The 22,530-nt window shown below is 37.5% G+C and overlaps 1 protein-coding gene across 1 annotated transcript in view; it reads left to right on the top strand.

The window, feature by feature from the left end:
- The window catches only part of NAALADL1 (N-acetylated alpha-linked acidic dipeptidase like 1), a 712,563-nt gene that overhangs the window by 216,497 nt on the left and 473,536 nt on the right, over positions 1 to 22,530 (top strand). Inside the window, exons 9-10 of the mRNA XM_044075363.1 lie at positions 6,648 to 6,767; positions 21,978 to 22,063. Of these exons, the coding sequence (XP_043931298.1) occupies positions 6,648 to 6,767; positions 21,978 to 22,063 (206 nt within the window). The remainder of the gene's footprint in view (positions 1 to 6,647; positions 6,768 to 21,977; positions 22,064 to 22,530) is intronic.

Genomic DNA, 22,530 nt, shown 5'->3' with positions numbered 1-22,530 from the left:
ATGGATAGTTTATCTGACTAATTGTTACAGGGCACTTGTATTGACAAAGTGCAGGAATCACTATGCTTGTGCAGTATTGGTAGTGTGGGTTTCCCAGTTTATAGATGGATAGTTTATCTGACTAATTGTTACAGGGCTTGTATTGACAAAGAGCAGGAATCACTATGCTTGTGCAGTATTGGTAGTGTGGGTTTCCCAGTTTATAGATGGATAGTTTATCTGACTAATTGTTAGAGAGCTTGTATTGACAAAGTGCAGGAATCACTATGCTTGTGCAGTATTGGTAGTGTGGGTTTCCCAGTTTATAGATGGATAGTTTATCTGACTAATTGTTACAGGGCACTTGTATTGACAAAGTGCAGGAATCACTATGCTTGTGCAGTATTGGTAGTGTGGGTTTCCCAGTTTATAGATGGATAGTTTATCTGACTAATTGTTACAGGGCACTTGTATTGACAAAGTGCAGGAATCACTATGCTTGTGCAGTATTGGTAGTGTGGGTTTCCCAGTTTATAGATGGATAGTTTATCTGACTAATTGTTACAGGGCTTGTATTGACAAAGTGCAGGAATCACTATGCTTGTGCAGTATTGGTAGTGTGGGTTTCCCAGTTTATAGATGGATAGTTTATCTGACTAATTGTTACAGGGCTTGTATTGACAAAGTGCAGGAATCACTATGCTTGTGCAGTATTGGTAGTGTGGGTTTCCCAGTTTATAGATGGATAGTTTATCTGACTAATTGTTACAGGGCACTTGTATTGACAAAGTGCAGGAATCACTATGCTTGTGCAGTATTGTTAGTGTGGGTTTCCCAGTTTATAGATGGATAGTTTATCTGACTAATTGTTACAGGGCACTTGTATTGACAAAGTGCAGGAATCACTATGCTTGCGCAGTATTGGTAGTGTGGGTTTCCCAGTTTATAGATGGATAGTTTATCTGACTAATTGTTACAGGGTGCTTGTATTGACAAAGTGCAGGAATCGCTATGCGTGTGCAGTATTGGTAGTGTGGGTTTCCCAGTTTATAGATGGATAGTTTAGATCACGTTGCTTATTTCATTATGCTTGTATGATTATCTGGTTGATTTTGCATGGGGTAGATAATGTCTTTGGGAATAATCATTACCCTAGACGAGAGAGATGTGGGCCATCCCTAGCGAAGCAGTGTGGTCTGTCGATCCTATCCTTCCAGGCAGACAAATATTAGATCCCCTTTGGATGACATTAAAAATTATTGAAGTCAATTATTTTATGCTCATATTGTGGCATCATCCTTTGAGAAGGAGGAATACTGCTAAGTGCAAGGCTCTTACCTGCCTCGGACATGTGGTTGAGCTGATGCCTGCCTTATCGGCTCAGCATCAATGACACTGGAACTCCTTGTGCTATGTGAGGAGGTAGGGTTAACTTGCTGAGGGTGTTTTGCATGTGTTGGTGCTTTGGAGGTCTTTGAATTTTAAAAAAGATAATCTTTAAATCCTCAGCATATGATGCATTATGTATATTGTGATGGACTTGGCGAGGTATGATGTGTGGTGTACTGCTAACGATTTTGGTGCTCTACTAGAGATGCTCTGTATCTGTAAGCCTAACTCCTCCTGCATTACCTGCTCGAAAGCCCTGAATCTAATATGAAACATCAACAAAACCTGCTGGAGAGACACATTTGTCTCCCAGAGGCTGCCCCATCTCTGGAATAGACTTCCCATACACGTCAAACAGAGTACCTCACTGAACCTCTTCAAGTGCAACCATGATGAGTGGATGGGAAACCACAAATTTGTCCCACGGGTTCCACCTGTGTCCCTCATTGATGGGCGGCAAGTGCTGACTGAGGTTTCTTTTTTGTGGATAAACTCTTGGCTAGGCTTGTAAGGACCCCAGGGACATTAGCCTAGTAACCTCCTATGATCCTATGACCCTATGTTTCAGTTTACTGTTCATGGGATTTTTGCCTCCAAGGACATTATATATAGTTTCATAGTTTCATAGTATAGTACTAGGCTATCTGCCCTAGGGTATTTATAAGCCTAGCCATAGTGTATGTGGCTTTTGCCACCCCATGTAATGATACAAAAGTGTACAAATTAAATTTAGTTTACTGTGCCTCTGTCTAGTAGTGACACAGAGATGACCCCCGGGGTAAACCTACGATCACCCATCCACTCGTCAAGATTTCTCTTGAAGAGAGTCAGTGAGGGGCTCTGCCTAACATGAACTGGGATCCTGTTCCAGAGTGCGGGAAGCCTCTGTGTTATGAATCTGTCCCTCCAGCATGTCCTATTCATATTTGTGCTGAGGTTTAGATCTTTAGCTCTAGTGGCTCTGATGGATTTGGATTTTTTGAGGTGGAGCATGTCCATTAATTCCGGATTGGACATGGCCTTGTACGTCAGGTACAGATCACCTCTGAGCAGGTGGTATGCTACTGAATAGAGCTGGAGCTTCTTTAGTCTGGCAGCATATGACATATGTTGGAGACCCTTGATTCTCTTGGTGAGATACTTTTGGGGTCTCTCCAGCTGCTGCAGGTGCCGGGTGAGGTACATACCAAATGGGGCATTGTACTCAATCATAGGTCTGATAAGGGAGGAATATAGGGGTAGAATGACATCCTTTGATCTGGATGTGAATCCCTTCATGATAAGGTGGGCAAGGTAGAAGGTCTTTCTAACTACTTTGGCGACGTGGGTGTCAAATGAGAGGTCACGGTCCCCAGGTCTCTGATTACTTTTTCCGTACTTAATGGGTTACCACCTATGTGGTAATTTGTGGGTACTTTGTTTTTTCCAAAGGGGATGACTATACATTTTTTGGCATTTAGTTTAAGGCCATGACTCTGGCACCAGTCGTCTGTTTCTGTAAGGCCCTTCTGAAGGATGAATGTGTCAGCTGGTGTATCGACTATGGCACCTAGTTTGCAGTCATCTGCGAACTTTGTCAGTCACAACCCCCCCTATGTTTGCCTGCACATCTGAGAAATAAATGCCGAACAAGAGGGGTCCCAAGACAGAGCCCTGTGGGACTCCACTTGTGACTGGCTTAGAATCTGACATAGCTCCAGCTATTCTGACTTTGTGGGGTCTGTCCTTCAGCCAGTTTGCAACCCATCTTGTGACATACGGGTTTACATTTAAGCTGTTGAGCTTGTCTATGATGCCTGAGTGGGGTATTGTGTTGAAGGCTTTTGCCAGGTCCAGGTAGGCTGTATGAACTGCTTTGCCTTCATCGATGGCTCTAGTGACTGTTTCAAAAAAGCCCACCAGGTTTAAAAGGCAGGATCTGCCTTTTACAAAGCCGAACTGGGTAGGGTCAATTGTCTGTAGGTCCCCGATGTCTTTGTTTATGAGTTCCATAATGATCCTTTCCATAGCTTTGCAGACCAGGCTGGTCAAGCTTATGGGGCGGTAGTTTCCCAGGTCTGTAGAGGTGCCACCTTTGTGGAGTGGGACCACTGTTGCTGTACGCCAGTGTTCAGGGACATATCCTGTAGTAAGGCTAAGATTAAACAGCATTCTTATGTGCGGGTTTAGCTCCTCTAGGAGTTCACGTAGCACGCAACCCGGGACACCGTCTGGTCCCATAGATGCTGTATTTTTAGCTTTGCTGAGAGCAGCTCTCACCTGGACATCTGAGATGTCAGGGAGGTTGCATTCAGCTGGGATAAATATTTCATCTTTTGGGGGAGAGGGAGGGGATAAATTTGCACTGAACCTGTCTGCCAGTATGTTGGCAATATCTGTGGGTTCAGTGTATTTCTTGCCGTTATGAACTAACTCTGAGCATATCTGAGGGTTTCTGTCCAGGTTTCTAACATAACTGAAGAAGGCCTTGTGGTTATCTTTAGAGTCCTTAGCGATTTTTCTCTCAAAGTTGGCCTTTGATGATTTTATGAGCGACCGTAGTTTTTTGCTAGTGCTGATCAGAGATGCCTTCCCTTTATGGGATTTTGCTCTGTCTTGCAGTAGCTTCCTTCTCTTGTTATAAAGTTTGTTTATGGCTGGGGTCCACCAGATAGGATGCCTGCCTTTGGTGGAAAGGGTCTTGGATTTATTTGGGATTGCATGATCCATGCATTCTTGGAGATGTCCGTAGAAAGCATTTGTGAAGGATTCAGCAGTGTGGGATGTTGTTTCCACTGGCCCAGGGGGCTTGAAGGATACCATTTCAGCCCTAAGGAGTGTAAAGTCGGCTTTTGAGAAGTTTCTCACTGTGGTCTTTTGTGCTGGGGGTGGAGGTGGGATATGAATATCTAGGGTTATTAGTTTGTGGTCTGATCTCACTAGTGAGGGGTATACTTCCGGTGTTGAGCATTTTGTCCCCATGTTTGTGATGATCAGGTCAAGTATATTATTTCCCCTTGTGGGGGAGGTGACTAGTTGCTCCATCGCACTTGAGTTGATGAATTCCAGGAACCTTTGGGCTAGGGTGTTGGGACTTGAATAATGCACCCAGTCTATGTTTGGGTAGTTGAAGTATCCCAATATGATGGTATTTGGTGAGACATTCATATCCTCCAGTGTCTTCAGGAAGGCTGAATGGAGTTCCTGAGATTGAGAGGGTGGTCTGTAGCATGCTACAAGTTGTATAGCAGTTTTGCCTACAGTTAGTTGCACATGGATGGTCTCCGATGCTTCGTGCATTGCCACTAACCTGGAGGTGTGGGTGTCTTTAATGAATATGGACACTCCCCCTCCTTTTGTGGTTCGGCCCAAGTTTTAGGGCCGAAATGCATGATACGAGGTATAACCTGGTAGGGCTGGGGTCAGGAAAGTAGTTGCTTTTCTCAGTTCTCTGCTGCTAGCACCACTCTGCAGGACCACGAGGAGCTGTTTCTGAGTAGTATAGCCAGAAAAAACACTCAGAGGCAGATTTTAAACAGGGAACTTCAAAAGAGCTGGAAATGGTCCAAAACGACCAATTACTACAAGCTCTTGTGCTGAGGTCACTCCTTCAGGGACAGATAGGCTGCTCAAGGCTCCCCACTCCCACTGGTGAGCAAAGAAACTTCCTTCTATCCAAGTAAGGCAATGGACAACACAGGAACTACACCACAGTCCAGAAAACAGCAAAGCCTGTATACTGGTCTAAACTAGTCGAGAAAAGGCAGGAAAACAAGGATATATATTTTTTTTGTTTTGTTTTTTGAGTTAAAAAGTACACAGAAATGCAGGAAACAGTAATAAATCAATTACACAGGCTAGTGCACTTTAGTAGGTAGCCTCAACAGTTAAATTTAACAAACAAACTTTCGACCAACTGTAACTTAAGTGCAAATAATGTACAATGCAAAAAACAGGTAATAAAGCAGTTCAAACTTATTCAAAGTAAGAAAAAGAAGGTCTCTCAGGTAAAACAGCAAAAAAAATACTTAGATCAGGAAAGTAGTCACTTTTCTCTCATGCTCTCACATGCTGTGTTATGCTGTTTGAGTAATAGATGATTGTCAGACAGTATAAGGAGATTATTTCACTGCCTCAAGATAACCATCTCAGTCAGGCTGGCTAGAGAAGTTGTGGGGAAGTGTTGGTTCATAATTCCTTCCTATAAATAGTGCTAGATATGCTTGTGGTCTGAGGAAAATAGTAGTAATAATATTACCTGGAGCTGGTTTTAAGAATGTCTTACATTACCTCCACTAGCACCTGATACAGGTTACTGACTAACCTCTTATCATTAGTTCCAAAAGTACTTGGTGATGGAAATTTTTGTACAGATATTGCAATGATCATGATATCCATATGGATTTATGGGCACATTTTCTGATGGATCTTTCTGGCTTACTTGCATGGATATGATTTTAGCACTGCTTACGGAGGAAGGAACTTATGACTCACCCTAGGACATAGCTTACGAGACATACTCAAATGATAATCATTTGCATTCTCTTGTGATTAGGCAGCACTCTAAAAGTCAGTGGAAAAACAAGGTCTTGAAAAGAATTATGACAGAAATGCCATGTCTAAATTAACCGCAATCAAAATGATGTTTTCTCTTCTTTTAAAATAGTCTGTTTAAAGAACTGTTATGAGTAAGTTAGCTATGCAACAGCATCTAGGATTTGAGGAAGGGCATAAGATGTAGACTTATGTGGCCCAATTTATAGCATCAGATCAGCTCTTATTTAACTGTGCATCATACAGCCAGTATACAGAATAATTGTCAATTCCTCAAATGAAACCACTTAGAGCAAGAAATCTGGACAAAGACGAAATTAATGGGGGACAAAGAACCAAAAAAGGGGCAGATTTTAATTATTGCTGTTATAAACTTAGATATTTGCTAGAATAACAGGTTTTGCATTAGCATGCATTTTCTGAATGATAGGAACTCTGAAACGCAAATATCTGTCATTATTTAATGATTTCAATTCTCAACGATTTGCCAGAAAACCTGAAATTTTGTGAGGAATAGACTAAAAATATGATGCAAAAATCTGGGCATTCTGAGAAAATCTGGACAGCTGAGAGGTATGCCTTCACCATTAGCATATTTGTTTATGTTTACAGGGTAGGAACTTTTCACATTGACTGGGTTGTAAAGACTTTTGTTATCATAAAAAAATGAAATTTTGCAGCAGTGGTATATATTTTGTAACATAGTTAAAGCATCCTTATCTCTAACACTGGTCTTCATTTTTCAGATAGGTATGTTATATATGGCAACCACAGGGACAGCTGGGTCCATGGAGCAATAGATCCCAGTAGTGGTACAGCAGTGATGCTGGAAATTTCCAGAGTGTTAGGAAAAATGGTGAAAACAGGTAATCATTCTGATTGTTAAATTTCCATTGCTAATTAAAAGTCAAAGTATCTAGGTTTGTCAAAAAATGTTCTGTTGAGACAATATTTATTATCGACACGTTCTTTTATTAACTTTGTGTTATTAATGAAGGTAAGTTATATTACTTTCATAGAATGCAATGTGATAATTTCCACTTTTTACTTAATATTATAAGCACCCAGTGATGCTTTGCAAGAGTATAAGTTAACTATCGGACATTTTCACGCCAGGTTAGTCCAGGAATTCGTTCATGATAAAGTAAAGGAAGGTTTTATTAGGAAACTGAAACTGTAGATAAAATTATTGTTGCCAGCAATTTAACACAATCCAGACTCAGTGGCACTTTAAATATCTTAGTTGTTGCCATGCATAGTGACCTTTATAGGGCACAAGAGGAGCTCTAGTTCTTCTCAAATAAAAAAAAATCACTCAGTATTATGTGTTCTTGCCTACTCTGGAGACAGTACTGAATCTTATATTATCACTTATAGCATTTATTAGATTAAAAAGTACAGAAAATTTTGATGTGAGAATCAGTGAAGAAAACCAATACTTCTGAGCATTTCAAGATGACCATAATCAAAAATATGTGTTATAATTCATAAAGTACTTCAGTTTTACTCCAAATGACATCTGTTAAAAAATACTTGTCTTAGTCTTGCTGCTTATTTCTAAATAGTTTTAGAAATATGTTTAACCCCACAAATCTATAAATGCTTTAACCAAAAAAGGTATACTCTGGACTTTTTATACAACAAAAGAATATGTTAATTTGATATGCATTCAGACAATGTGTAGATCAAGACTGAAAATCCTTTCCTTTTTCATACTCTGGCAAGCATACATATTATTGATTTTGTGGCACCTGATAGGAGTTTAAACTGTTGTTTTACTCTGTGTGTGGTAGTGTGGTATGTTGCTATGTCACATTTAGTTTCTACTTTATTTGCATTACTCTGCCCATAGTTTACTCTGGGGAGGGGGGGGTGGGCAATCTGTTGCAGCTCTTCCTGATGTCCCAGCCCTGTTAATAATGTCTTTAGTGAATTTGGTAGAAGTGAACAGACAGACCTAATTTGGCACTGTCAGTACAAGTCTCAGTTGCATTATTCTAGCAGTGAGTTTTAATAGTTGTGTTACTCTGAGTATGTTGTTGTATTTTGCTTGTTGTTTACTTTATTTAAATGACTTTCCATGTAGTTTACTCTGGGTTTTTCTGCAACTCTTTCTGGTGTTACAGCCCTGTTAGGGATGTCCACGGCTGATTGGGTAGCAGTGCACAAGCAGCCCTGCTTTAGTGGTATTGCCACAAGTGGCAGCTATTAAGTGGTGTCATGCATGGGGGCATGAAGATACAAAGATGCATTTTTGGTCCTCCTGTACATTTGCACACGTTAACATGTGTCTGAGTGAATTCAATGGAGAAAGGAAGGAGCAGTGTGTTCATAGCTCAGGAGTTTTATTAATTTATGTATGTAGTGAGTTGAAATTCAATTCCAATGAATAGCGAAACAGTCAACTTAACGCAAAGAATTTATTAGTATAGCGTTTTCGCCATGTACACTGACACAGCTTCTTCAGAGTAAAAAAACAACTACTCATCACTCTAAGTCAGTTTTTAAATTAATTAAGAAAGGAAGTGATGTCAACACCAATGGAACTGGTGTAAATACATTAAAAATCAAGGCAATTTTTTCACATTTTACACATATCAATAAAATAGTTAAAAACAACATTTTTAAACACTGGAAGTATGAATTAAAAAAGCATTGTGTATATGCCCCCTTGGGAGGTACCATGAAAAGTAAATATATATAAAAATATAAATTTATGAGAAATGAAAAGACTCGCATTCTTGAAAAGGGGAATACACTGTGAAGAGCAATGAATTAATAGTGTGAGTCCACTAAAAACCTTATAAATGCCTACTAACGTATATACAAGGGTTAGTTTGCAACATGGTTTAACTTAAGTTGCATATTTACTTACTTTTGATTCATATTGTATCCTCTTCTTACGAGCCCCCATGTTGCAAACTAACCCTTGTATATACGTTAGTAGGCATTTATAAGGTTTTTAGTGGACTCACACTATTAATTCATTGCTCTTCACAGTGTATTCCCCTTTTCAAGAATGCGAGTCTTTTCATTTCTCATAAATTTATATTTTTATATATATTTACTTTTCATGGTACCTCCCAAGGGGGCATATACACAATGCTTTTTTAATTCATACTTCCAGTGTTTAAAAATGTTGTTTTTAACTATTTTATTGATATGTGTAAAATGTGAAAAAATTGCCTTGATTTTTAATGTATTTACACCAGTTCCATTGGTGTTGACATCACTTCCTTTCTTAATTAATTTAAAAACTGACTTAGAGTGATGAGTAGTTGTTTTTTTACTCTGAAGAAGCTGTGTCAGTGTACATGGCGAAAACGCTATACTAATAAATTCTTTGCGTTAAGTTAACTGTTTCGCTATTCATTGGAATCGAATTTCAACTCACTATCTGCTGGAGCAAGGAGTCCGAGCCTTTCTCTTTGTTTTCTACTGGTTTTTTTCACTTTGCGATCTTACTAATTTATGTATGTATTTGTTTATTTATTTATATGTTAACTAGGTAAGCAGACCGGACACAATTCTCCCTTTCCAGGGGTGACCATGGAGCACTGTCTGGTTAAATTACTTGCTCATAGTCATACAGAAGGCAAATGGAGCCTAATCAATCCCTGGACTACAGAATGTAGCATGTTATCAGCTTAAAGCCTTAATCCTTAGCACTAACCACCACACTGAGTCTATGAAAACTTGTACATTATATGTTCTCAAAATCTGAGAAATTATCCTTTACTGAAGGTCAGTATCATATAAAATGGAGCTTATTACTTCCATATTGGGAAGAAACAAGAACATGGCTGAGTGGTAGCAATTAGGGCAAAAGATAGGGACTGCAACAGGAGAAAAGGAGGGATGGGGTGGTAGAGGAGAGACAGCTTAAAGATGCTAACAAAGATGGTCACAGCAGCAACAGATCAAGTCAAAATGGAGTTAGCAGAAGGGATAAAGAGAGCAAAACAGTTTTAGGTACATAACAGAAAGAAGGAATGGAGGGGGTTAAAAATTAAGGATGGAAAGGAGGAAAAAACTGCCTAACTTGAACAAAAATTTGAGGGAGATCACAGAAGATACTAAATGAATACTTTGCTTCTGTCTTCACAAAAGAAAGCAAGATGAAAGTATTGTGCTGGAAGAGAGGCAGGGCGGAAAGAGAAAAAACAGTATGGAGGCAACAGGATTGAAAGGAAGGAGTTTTGCAGGGAACTGGATACACTTAGGGAAGATAAAACATAATAAGTGCTTCCCAGAGTCATCAGAAATCTAGTCAATGAATTATGGACTCCCATGACAGAGATCTTTAGCTGATCACTGGCTACTGCAGAAATGCCAAAGAACTAAAAGGCATGTGTGGTGTTACTGTACAAGGGTAACAGCAATAATGTTGTGAAATGCAGGCATCTTATCATAAAAATGTGGCAGGAAAAGATGTGGTGTGAATCTTCAGGGGAAGGCTGATAGAGGACAGCAATCTCCAATATAGCTACCACCATGGGTTCATGGATGCATGGGGCTTTCAATTAGACATGATCCAGTTTTTATGACTGTTACAGGTGAACTTGATAGGGGAGAGTGTATGTGGACTTCAGTAAAGCCCTTGACTCTGTCCCACACAAGAAGCAGATGAGAAAACTGGAGAAGATGGGAATAAGGCATAGCTGCATGGTAGAGAGGTTGGATACTGAGGTTTGTGGAGAGAGGGCCAATGTCATGAATGAGGGAATTGAGGAGCAGAGCACTGCAGAGGTCTGTCCTGGCTCCAGTCCTGTACCATGTGTTTGCCTTAAAAAGGGAGTCAAACTGTTTACTGATGATAAGACAGGTACAGCAGTGGACAGTAGGAGGACAAGTGCAGTGAATGATTTGATAAGGCTGAATAAGTGGGCAGAAAGGCAGAAGTTGTAGTTTAATGCAAATAAATGTGTAGTACTGCACTTTGAAACAACAACCCTTTAATTTCTCCATGTCTATTGGGTTTCTAATACCATAAGGGGAATGGACCCCATTCCTAAGTCAGGACGTAATTAAATTTCATGAAAATAGTGTTGCTTCAGTCTTTGATGTTAGCCAAACGTGCTCTTTGTAGCACCTGCAATGAGCCCAGAAATTAGTCCTTCTGCAATTCATATGGAGTTAAGGGTACTGATAGCGTAATCGAAATATGTCTGTAAATTCTTTTTATTACACCTGTTGCTCCTACTACTGTTGGAAATGTCTGGGTATCTTTCTTTCTGTCTGAAAATCCTGGCATTTTATGACTTTGCATCTGTCTGTACATATGAAACTGTAATCACTGGTTGTAGATATTTCAATGATCAAAGCTACTTTTGTCTTTTTTTTTTTTTTTTTAGACTGCTATATCTGCTTTTCTTGCATCTATTTTTAAACTGTTGGTAATGGGTAATCCCATGTGATATAAACTTCATCATTCTCTACAATGCTTTGTGGTGCATGTTTTCAGTGTTTCACCTACTTCAATATTGTAATATTTGCACAATTCCCAATGCAACAGTTTTGCCACATTATTGTACCTTTCAGTATACAGGCCCCTCTGCCATTAGTGTATAACATTCAGCAACAAGATGTGCGACTGTTTTCAGTTCTTTTTTTACAGAACCTGCATTTCGCTATTTCTCCCACATGTTCAATAGACTTTGTAAATCAACATGCATGCAGTCCACTGTACTGGGCTACCATTATTAACCTTTCATATTTTGGTTTCAATTCACCTAACGTTAACCATTTCTGTGTCAAATCGTGATTGACATGCGGTTATTCCAGGAGATCTCTGTACTTGCCACAGTATATGCCTTTCCACTTAGATTCATTGATTGTTACTGGGCTAATAACCTGGGGGGGAGGGCTTTCTAAGCCTAGCCAGGTTTTCCTGAAAGAATAATGATGTCCTGTATCCAAATAAGACATTGCAGGCCAGTCTCAGTGTAAATTTCCTGTTCCTAGTCCACTTGTCTAGATTGCACTTAAACTGGGTAACAAACAAACTCAGCTTCATATGGATGGGAAGCCTGTTTCATAGGAGAGGCAGTCTCTGGGACACATATCTGTCTCTCCAGCCTGTTCTGTTTAAGACCTTGTATTTCTGGTACTGTTTGACTTACGAATATGCAGGAGATTCATAAGTGTGTTGTTTGGGGATTGCCTTGTAAGCCAGGTATAGATCACCCCTCAGTAATCTACAGGAGACTGAGTAGAGGGAAAGGGTTTTAACATATTCTGCATAAGGCAGGTTTGTTACCCCTTGTGTTCTTTTTGTATGAAAGCTCTGAGGTTGCTCCAGTTGTTGCATATGCCTGGTTAGGCACTTACCGAAGGGAGCATTGTACTCTATGATTAGTCTTAGTAATGACTTCTTTGGACTTAGATGACATGCCTTTACTTATAAGTTGTGCAAGATAAAAGGATTTCCTCCCCACTGTGATCTACTGGTAGTGGAATAGAATGCCACTGTATATGTGCTTATTCATAGCCCTGACCACGGGGTTGACTCTTAGGGGCATATTATCAACATGGTAATTAGCCAGGATGGTTGTCTTGCCAAAGGGTATAATTATGCATTTCTTAGCACTGAATTTAAGACCATGGTTTGGCATGATCTGTTAGTCAGAGATAGGCCTTCTTGAAAAAAATGCTAGTGTGTGCAGGGATGTCAATGATAACCACCAGCTAGCAATCATCTGCAAACTTAGTCATCCATAAATCTTCAGCATATGCCACCATTTCAGAGAAAGATATGTCAACAAAGAGCAGGCCCAGTATGGAGCCCTGGGGGACTCCATTAGTGACTGGTCTCTTGGTGAGGTGGCCTCACCTATTGTGACCTCTGGGGTCCTATCAGTGAGCCAGTTGGCTATTCAGCAGGTGAGTAAAGGGTTTGCACCTAAATTATTGAGCTTGTCTATAATACCTAAGTGGGATTTTCTTTCCTTGTCATTCTGATCCGTCTTATATTCTTGGTTTTCTTTTTTGGCACATTCAGTTGCTGCCTGATTTTTGTCTTTGTCTGGATTGATTTCTATTCCTTCTTGATACAAAAATGCTTCAGCTAAACTAAGCAGAGAATTCATCTTAGACTTCATCTCCTCATGTTTTAAAACCTTCTCTATGTTTGGATTTGGTGAGGTCAGCAGATATGTATGCAGTCCCATAACTATAGATCTATATATGTAATCAATTTCAAGGAGGCCCATGCCTCCTTCAGAACAAGGAATATAAAATTTTGGTATACACTGATGCTTTTATATTATTTAATAAGCATGAAACATTTTATTGCTTTCCTGTCTAACTGATACAATACCTTTTGGGCCAGTCAGTCACCCCAAAACTGTAAGTCAGAATAGGAAGACTAAATTGGTTTATTGCTTGGTCTTTTTTCCTAGATGTCAATGTAGTTTTCAGTATTAGTTTTAGTCTTCTGAAGTATTCCTTAGTAAGTTTTATTCACATTTGTTCATGTTTTATTGCCAATCCTTCATCAACCCTGGTGTAACATATCAGCTGGGGGAGTAGAGCTGAGGGCAACAGATCAGAAAAAAAGATCTGGGGCTGATAATCACACATGGATAGTATCACAAGTGACAGAGTGAGGGGTCAGTGGCAACAACATGCAAAATATCAGGATGCATCTCCTTGGGTACTGAATCCAAAAACAAACAAACAAACAAACAAACAAACAAACAAAAAACAATGTTTCCAGTCTGTAGGGCCTGTAGGGCATAATTTGAGTAGTGACTGCTGTTCTTGATATCATACAGTGAAAAGCAATTCAGGCAGTTGGAAGCAATTCAAAGGAAATATAACAGAAAAATCAGTCTGATGACGGGAAAGAAAAGACTAGCAGTCATAAGAAATGGAAGGACATGACACTGATGCACACATCATGTCATTTAGAGGATGTCCAGTTATAAGGCAAAGGAGAAGGGACAGGACACAGGTTTTAGTGACCAATTCCTCTCTGGATTTCTGAGAGTACTTTTTCAGGGAGCATTGTGAAGCAGTGGAATGGACTGCTGGAACAGTGGTGGGCAGGGTATCTACAGAAACACTCAAGAGAGTAGTGAACACATCAAAAAGGGGCAATGGTGAGAGCAGAGAAGAAAGCAATGCCGAATCTTAAGTGCACATAAAAGGGAAGACTGCACATGTTTTTGTTTCCTTCTGACATGGAACAAATACAATATAATGTAGTGTACTAGTACAATGTTGGGAATGATCTCCTGAAAACCCTTTAGTTCTTTGCCCTGATTTGGGTATTGCTACCATACTAAATTTTATTTATGTTGATTTAAAATTCTTGCAATTCAGTTTTAACAATGTGCAAAGAAAACAGCTGTCACTTAACTATAGTGGATGGTTAACATGCATAAGCCTGTAACAGTGCTATAACTGTGTGTAGTTTTCTCTCTGGAAATATATTTTTTTCTGTCTCTCTTACTTTCTTGTCAGATGCATATAAACATTTTTTTTCAGTATTGGCCTTATTCATTGACCTGATGATGCTGGCATGACAGATTTGAATCCCTGACTTGCACATTACAAGGAAGACTGTAAATTCATGCATGGAGGGTGTGGAAATAATCTTACTAGGGATAACTAATGTACTCCCACTATGAAAGGATGGTACTCTCAAGTTTCTCAATGGCTCTTCAGCACCAAATTTATTATGAACCTATGGAACCACAAAAAGTAGCTTTGACTTGAGTTTTTCTGCCATTTCTTACTATATTTAAGAACAATTCTATTATAATAGAGCTTTTTGTTTTATTTCCATCATCACTTCAAGAAGAGGACATATTTTTAAATGTTTATAATGTCACATGGGTTCCATTTATAAAATAACTTTATAGAATCAGGTCTTGACCATCTGTAATGAGTATAATTATAACTTCTGACTTTGAAACACAATTAGCATCCGTGAAGAGACATATGGAAAAAAAATTCAAAGGAAATTCTGAGTTGAAAGTAATGTTTTTTCCATTCTAAAGTCTCTGTGGAACTCATTTCTGATGTCAGTGTTAGTAATTAATTGTATTCTATCCTTTATGATAATTCATCTTTATTTTAAGATTGATAATCATTCTTCTGTTAGTAATAATATCAAATCAAACATTAACTCTTCTGTGTTGGTTCCGCATATCACAAGATCATCCTGTGAGTCTGGGTCCTTAACTGAATGTAGCTGAAAAAGAAACACCAGTATCAGAATAGCTATTAAACTCAAAAGAGCATAACACTGAAATAAATGTAGCCTCAAATGACAATCCTTCTTACAATAAAACTTTACCTTTTAAAGAGGTCCCATTCAGTCAGATGAAAATGCTAAAAACAGGTCACATTTTCCTGATCAGTGTGAACACATGATGATTTACATCATAATAGGCTCAAATGGAAAGCACTGGGGAACAGGGCTTTGCCTCTCACTGTGAGATGGACCTTGATCCAAAGGTGCCTCCACTACACAATAATTATATCATGATAATCACACTTATATTGGCTAACTCTATGCTTAAATTTACAATTTATCTACTTTCAGATTTAAACAAAGGATCATGATTGCATCTCTTCTAGGCTTAGTGTTACTGAGAAATTCAGAACTATTGCATACATTCTTGACTGATTAACCAAAGTATGATCTGATCTAGTTATTGTTCTAACTGGAGTGAATTACTTCAGAAGAATTCCACTAAAAAACTTAAACTGGCTTACCAGGTAATTGCAAAACTCTATTGCCAACTTGATATTCACTTAGCTTTTAGTGAAATTCTACCTCTATATTTGGTGACTGTTAATTTTCAAAGGATAAGCATCTTAACAACAAGCTTCAAAATCAGTCTGCTGAAAATAACAATTTTATTCCTATAACATGAGGCAATTTTATTTGTTGTACTGAGGGTTTTGGTACTGATGCACCACAGTTAAGTTATAGAGGAACTAAGTATCCGATAAACAAATCAGGTCATCATCTTAAATCATTTTAGTGGAAAAGGGCCATGTTCCATCACAAAACCAGCATGTGACATGTCTAATATATTTCTGAATATATGCTATCGAAATACTTATAATTCGTTTAGCAGGTTTCAAGACCTTTAGCTCACAGAAGCTTTTGAGGACTGTAAATTATGGATTATCAGAGAATCACGAGACATATCAAATGTGAATATGCCAGAGTTTATTAAATATTCATATACTGAGATGTTAACTTCTGAATGGGGCTAATGCTTTTTTGTATATCATTCTATTCTTAGCAGGCTAATTTCATATAATGTGGAAAATTAAATCATAGTTATTGATAAATGTAATGTCGTTAATATCAAAACACTGGTTAATCTATTAGTGGTAGAATTTTAAGTGGATGAGGGCTATGCTTATCAATCAATACATTGGCTTTTTTACTCCCCAGTTGTTGTTTTCCATGGAAGAATAACTTTTGGCAAAGTTTCTGTTTGTGCTGACTTTGATAGTACTGCATGTGTTTTTTTTTTCACTTTTGCATGACTAAGGATTAAATGTGCAGAAGTAAGGAGGAAATTAAGGCATATGCAGAAAAACGTTTTGCTTTTAGAATTTTTGTCAAGTTGAAGCTCTGAACTTTTTTTTGCCAAATGGACCTCAGGAACTCATAACAGAAGCATAATATGAAGACTTCTAAACACTGTGACTTTATTAATCATCTGGCAAACTTAAATAGACACAAAACTCTTGCTGTCCTTCTAACTAGATTATAATCATTCAAGTATAAACTGGAAAAATTTGTCTTCTAAATTTCATAATTTACTAGAGTTTACTGACTTTCATAACTTTCCACAATTTAGTTACTTTCTTATAAATGGGAGAAACCTTATAACTGGCAACATTAACAACGTCATCATACACGACTTGAAAGCTTCTGAACTTCTTGTTAGTTCCGAATGCCTGGCCATATCCTTTATATGCTTGTTAATGTGATAAGGTTGCAAACAGCTACTTACACCCTACATAAAACTAACTTTTTAGAAATCATAGTAATCTGTTAAACAAGGCTTGGAAAAGTATTTTCTCTTTATCATCCTGGGGCTATTTTAAAGAAACTTTGTTCAAACCCATAAAAAAGAAATAGATATAAATGATCTGTTCATGTTTGTTAAATATATAATTTATGATAAAACATATCTTTAATGGTGTTACTCAAGAAAAAGTGCATGTTTAGAAAGTATTCAGATGTTTCCCTCCACACCAACTAAAATTAGTTCACAAAATTCTGGTAAAAACTTACACAAAGATCATTTATGGACTTTAGCATTAAGTCTGAATACAGTTTTAAGTTTAGCAGGATAATTAGAAAATGTTTTACCAGTATGTCCATTGTAATGTTAAAGTCACCAGTGCTGTCACAGGACAAACTATTAACTTAAGCACCACATTTCATGCTGTGAATACTTATTTAGAACAGCACAACAGCAGCATTCTGAAAATGGAATGATTAATGCCTGCCTCTATGATTTATCAGCCTCTTAGTATCAGTAATATCCATAGATATAGTGCAACATTTCCCTAATTAATGTGAAGCCTACATGTAATACTGGTTCAGAATTCATATCTGGCAAACCAGTACATGTGTTAAAGGAGGTAGTTTTTGCATTTCTTTAGTCATTGTTTAACCAATTGTTCAAAGAAGGCATAGATCCCATGAACTGGATCATGTCCTTTGTCACCCAAATTTTTAAAATTGTCATCTCAGATGTTGTTCTGAATTACAGATCTATAAGTTTACCATCTATAATCGGTAAACATTTTGAAAGACACCTTCTCACAGCACTATGGGATTCTGAAAAGTACAATCACCTTCTATCCCTAACTTGGTATGGCTTTCTACATAATTGATTAACCATAACAGGTATTGTAGATGGTAAGCTTCTACAAGCCTCTTTGTCATCCTTTAGTGTTGGGCATATATGTTATTCTCATGTACCCATGTTTATCAATAGTGTTTGAGTCAGACAACATAGAGGCATTATCAAGAGCTTAAAAAAGTGATTAGATAAATTGCAAACTGGCTAATGGGAAGGGAAATGAATATTTTGCTTTTCTGTGTTCTAAATTGACAAATCTGTTTAAAGGTATTCTACATGGTTTACTGTTTGGGCTAAGTGTTGTTTAATTTTCTACATTTCCTAGAAATATCTATCAAAATATGCTGTTGATTATAAAATTAGTGCATCATATACAAAAGCAAAAATACTGGCAACTTAAATAATTATTTGAAGCCTGTTATCGAAGAAGCAAAAATTTTAGATATAGAATTTAACCTCAAGAAATGCTACATCATAGAAAGCAATTATATAATGGATTTGAGCCTCACCATCCAGCACAACTTAAGGTTTAGATAAAATTCTTTACAGAGTAAGTGCAAGGTTAACAAATTACTAGGATTGCCATTCACATCTTTCAACTCCATGATAACTATTTTTCTTTGTAAGTTGTATAAAACCTTAATGCAATCTTTTTTGAGTTTAATTCTAGCCTTTCTTCATGCACTCAAACTGAAGTAAATCTTCTGGAATCAATTCAAAGGAAATTTACTAAGAAAACAACACTAGTTAAATAAAAGACTAGCAGGCTTGTTTAGTGGCTATCTAGCTTTGTAGTATAAAATATATAAGCATGTGAGATAAATGTGTTACGCATTAAATATTAAGAATAATACAAAACTAAGAGCTTTGTTTGGAATTCATTTATATACTGGCTCTTATGTATAATTTTACAAAAGTTAAGATTAAATCAAACCACACTGCTAAGAGAGAAAAAGACAGAGACAGAATTTGTTACAAAAATATTCCTAGACTTTAGAGCAAGGTTCCAGTGGAAGTCAGAACTCTAAACTCTGAGGTGACCACTACTCTGCTGAACATAAATTTACATTCTGCCTGAAGAAGTCTGTATTCCTGTATGGTCTTTGACTAAGAACATATGATCTTCAATCATATGACTGTATAAGAGAAACAGTATTGGCCAGATTCAATAACACCTGCACTAATTGTATACTAAGTGTCCATAATCTGTATTCAAAAACATCTCTACCACATTTTTGCACTTTCTAGTTATTCAGAAATATTATACTAAGTGTACATGTAGTCTACATTTTGTGGTAACCTTTATACATCCCCCTCAGTATCCAAAGCTGCAAAAAATCACTAGAAAAACTAAAATTAGGAAGAAGATCATGTAAGCATTAATGAATCCCAGGGTACATCATTATTAAGAGTTACGTATGTAAAACTTTACCTGTGTTATACTGAATCACTGTACTTGGCATCTGTTTTCATCTATTTTTGTAAATCATTAAATGTAACACAAAGTTACAATAAAAAAGCAAAAAAGTATTTTTAAGCAGGCAATCTCCCTTTAGATTCACATGTATTAGCTTTTGCCCCCAGTCTCCCTTGCTTAAATATACAAATTTCATGCAGACAAATAGTAAAAACTCAAATGAGGTTCACCCTAGTCCCAAACAATAGAGGTAAACATTGTTCTGAACAATTGTAATGAAAAAAAAAAAAAAAAAAAACGTCAAAAAGCTGCTTACTGCCACTAAGTTCATCCAAGTGTAGGATAGCAGTGTGCAGTGATGAAATTGCTATAATCAGCAGCAGAGCCAATCAATTTAATTTCTTGGTTGAAACTTGCAACTAGTCTGCCTAGAAAATTCTTTTTCTGCTTGTGATAATTATTTTTTTACCTATTTGTTCACCAGAAATAAGCCCACTGAACAAATTGTCCCTTTTCAGGTGTAACCAATGAGCACTGTCTGGCTAAATGACTTGCACAGAGTCACAAGGTGGGCAAAAGAAGGTGGTAGGAATTAAAACTTGTACTTTGGGCAAAGGAAACAGCTTCTTAATAGCTCAGAGCTTTAGGTCATTGCACTAATTACTACACAGATGCAAGCTTACATTTTAAGGCACAACTTCAGCTCCTGTGCTTCAAGTGCTAGTGAAAGCCATTTCTATAAACCTCTTTGGAATGACTAAGTTTTCATAGGAATCCTAGGAAGTTCAACGCTACTGAGTTTTGTGACCACTGCACCTTGTCAGTTCCCACGCTGGACTGTACATCCCTTCATCTCCTTTCATACTACACCATAGCTGATCAGACTTTACCATAGTCATACTCAGTTAAACAACAGAAAAAATTCTTCAGCCTCCAGAAAAAAAGCCATTGGAAAAGTAGTTTTCATCTCCTCATGCAAAAATGCATATATTGCATTGTAAAAAATATAGCGTGGCCTCCCCCAGCATACCAAAAAATACTTACATATGCACAAATGTGCTTGTGCCTGTGTGTATGCACACACACACATGCATGTGCACACTTGCATGCATGTATACACATACACAAACTCTCTTAGCTTTAAACAACCGCAAATCTGGCAAAATACATTATTATTTTAATACAGTAATCAGATACACATGTTCAGTGTTATCTTTCTGCATTTGGCCTGGTCTTACATAAAATGGTGCCAAATAATTGAACAAAACACTTTCAGACTTACTTGGGCCTCCATTGAACACACTCTAGTGACACTGAGTACAACAAAGATCATTTAACACAACCATGCATCCATGTTTGGTGTAGCACTCAGGATCCACAATATAACATATACAATTCTCAACTGTGCAATATGCATTGTATCTGGTTTAGAAATTTTGCTATTACTACTGACTCTTTGGAGCCACTCCTGTTACTAGCCTGATATGGTGTAATGGGTTTCTAGCATACTATGGCATTTCACAAAGAGCAAGAGAACAGCAAACTTTTTTATGGCCATTGCAACCATGGTATGCAGGCTGCCTTCTCCTAGCCATCTATCCTTCCAGCTTGGCCATTCATTTCCCTTCAAAAAGTACACCAGCCAATGTTTTAATGACATCACCAGGAACAACAGTCTGAAGGCAGAAGATGATGGTAAGACTGTTTTAAGGAAACAACATAACTTGGGGCAACACTCTGCTGTTTAAGAACAGCATTGTTTTAAAGTTTATGGGTTCTGTATGTATAATAATGTCTGCCATGGCATGACTTTCTCATGACAATATGTATGTCTCATTCTGTCCCAAGACTGCATTTAGTTATGGTTTCTGTTTATCATAGAGTTTAACTTTTAACTCACTGCAGCAGTTATACATGCCATCGTGTACTCCTGAGTTTTTTAAGGTGCTGTTATTTGTATTTATTAAAAGTCATCTTAACTTTAGAAGTGCAAAAGTATCATTTTGACAATCACTGTAACCTAGCTTCAAATCCTGCAATCTGCATGCTCGGCGAGATATGAAATATAACATTTGATGGGAACAGGACCCTTCACCATGAATTTGTTTAGTAAATCCTCAATGATGCATTCCTATTTATTAAATACCACTTTTGCCATTTATTACCGGTGTTCACATGACCTGATCATTAGCAATAATTTTTCAATTTTCAGTGGATAACTTGGAGAGTGTGCAAAAATGGAACGGTGGAACCAGTTGGTATAATGTATTATCTATGTGTGTGGACACCTGGGAGTTAATCAGAGTGTGTATGGACATAATTTATGGTATAGCAAAAAGGTGTGTGGTAACATTTTGGTATTATGTAACTCACTGAAAAAGTGATTAGTGCTATTCCATGCTCCTTTACTATACTTTGTCCCTATAAGGAAGAAGGTATACATTTAGTGATACTCACCATATGACTGCCTCTTATGTCTCTTTGTACGGGAGAGTTGTAGACTGGGTTCACTATTCTGCATTCACAAGCAGCTACTCCAAACACATCTCCAAGGAAGGACAGGGCAGCTGCAAAGTTATGTTCACTCTCATCCAAATCTTTCTGATTCTTTGACTTTTACTGCCCTCTCCCAAATCTTATTTGCATTTGCTGCTAGAAGAAATTTCAGCACTGTATGATTGGTTATTGTTTTTGGATCAAGACTGTCAAGATTCTAAAGCTGAAAGTCATATTCCTTAATGGGTAGTGTTGTCATATTCAGATGGTACTAGATCTACATTGTTATACACTTAAATTTTTACTTATTTAAGGTAAATGGCGCCCAAGGAGAACCATCATTTTTGGAAGCTGGGGTGCAGAGGAATTTGGTCTTATTGGCTCAGTAGAATACACAGAGGTAAGCTATTTCATTTAGATTTGCATTCCCTTTAATAATAATCACTGAAATTGCTCAATAGTGATTTTTGTTCATTATGCTTTTTATGTGATGCATATTAATTTATTTAAATATTTTGTTTAATACAATTTGCTGGAGTTACTTTTTCTTATGTTGCAGTTCCAACAATAACAGAATCCCTTATATTAATACTTAAACTCTATAACCTAGATTTCACTTGCTGTGACTAAACATTTCAGTTAGAATAATTAAGATGACATTTGAAATTTAGATCTAGAAAAAAGCCTATGCTTTGTTCAAGCTCTCTCTACTTTTAAATAAATAATCACAAGATACAGACATAAAATACAGATGGATATCCAAAACATCCTAGCCCATCCAAAGCAACTCTTGACAATCCGAAATGTATACATGGATAAAATAAAAATTGCAAAGAGAATACATGAATTGCATTTTCCATCAACTTT

This window comes from Protopterus annectens, chromosome 6.part1, assembly GCF_019279795.1.
Source record: "Protopterus annectens isolate FY-2018-M chromosome 6.part1, PAN1.0, whole genome shotgun sequence".
In the NCBI taxonomy this organism is placed as follows: Eukaryota; Metazoa; Chordata; order Ceratodontiformes; family Protopteridae; genus Protopterus; species Protopterus annectens.
The sequence above is the reverse complement of the archived record's forward strand: the minus strand, read 5'-3'. Positions and strand labels throughout refer to the sequence as shown.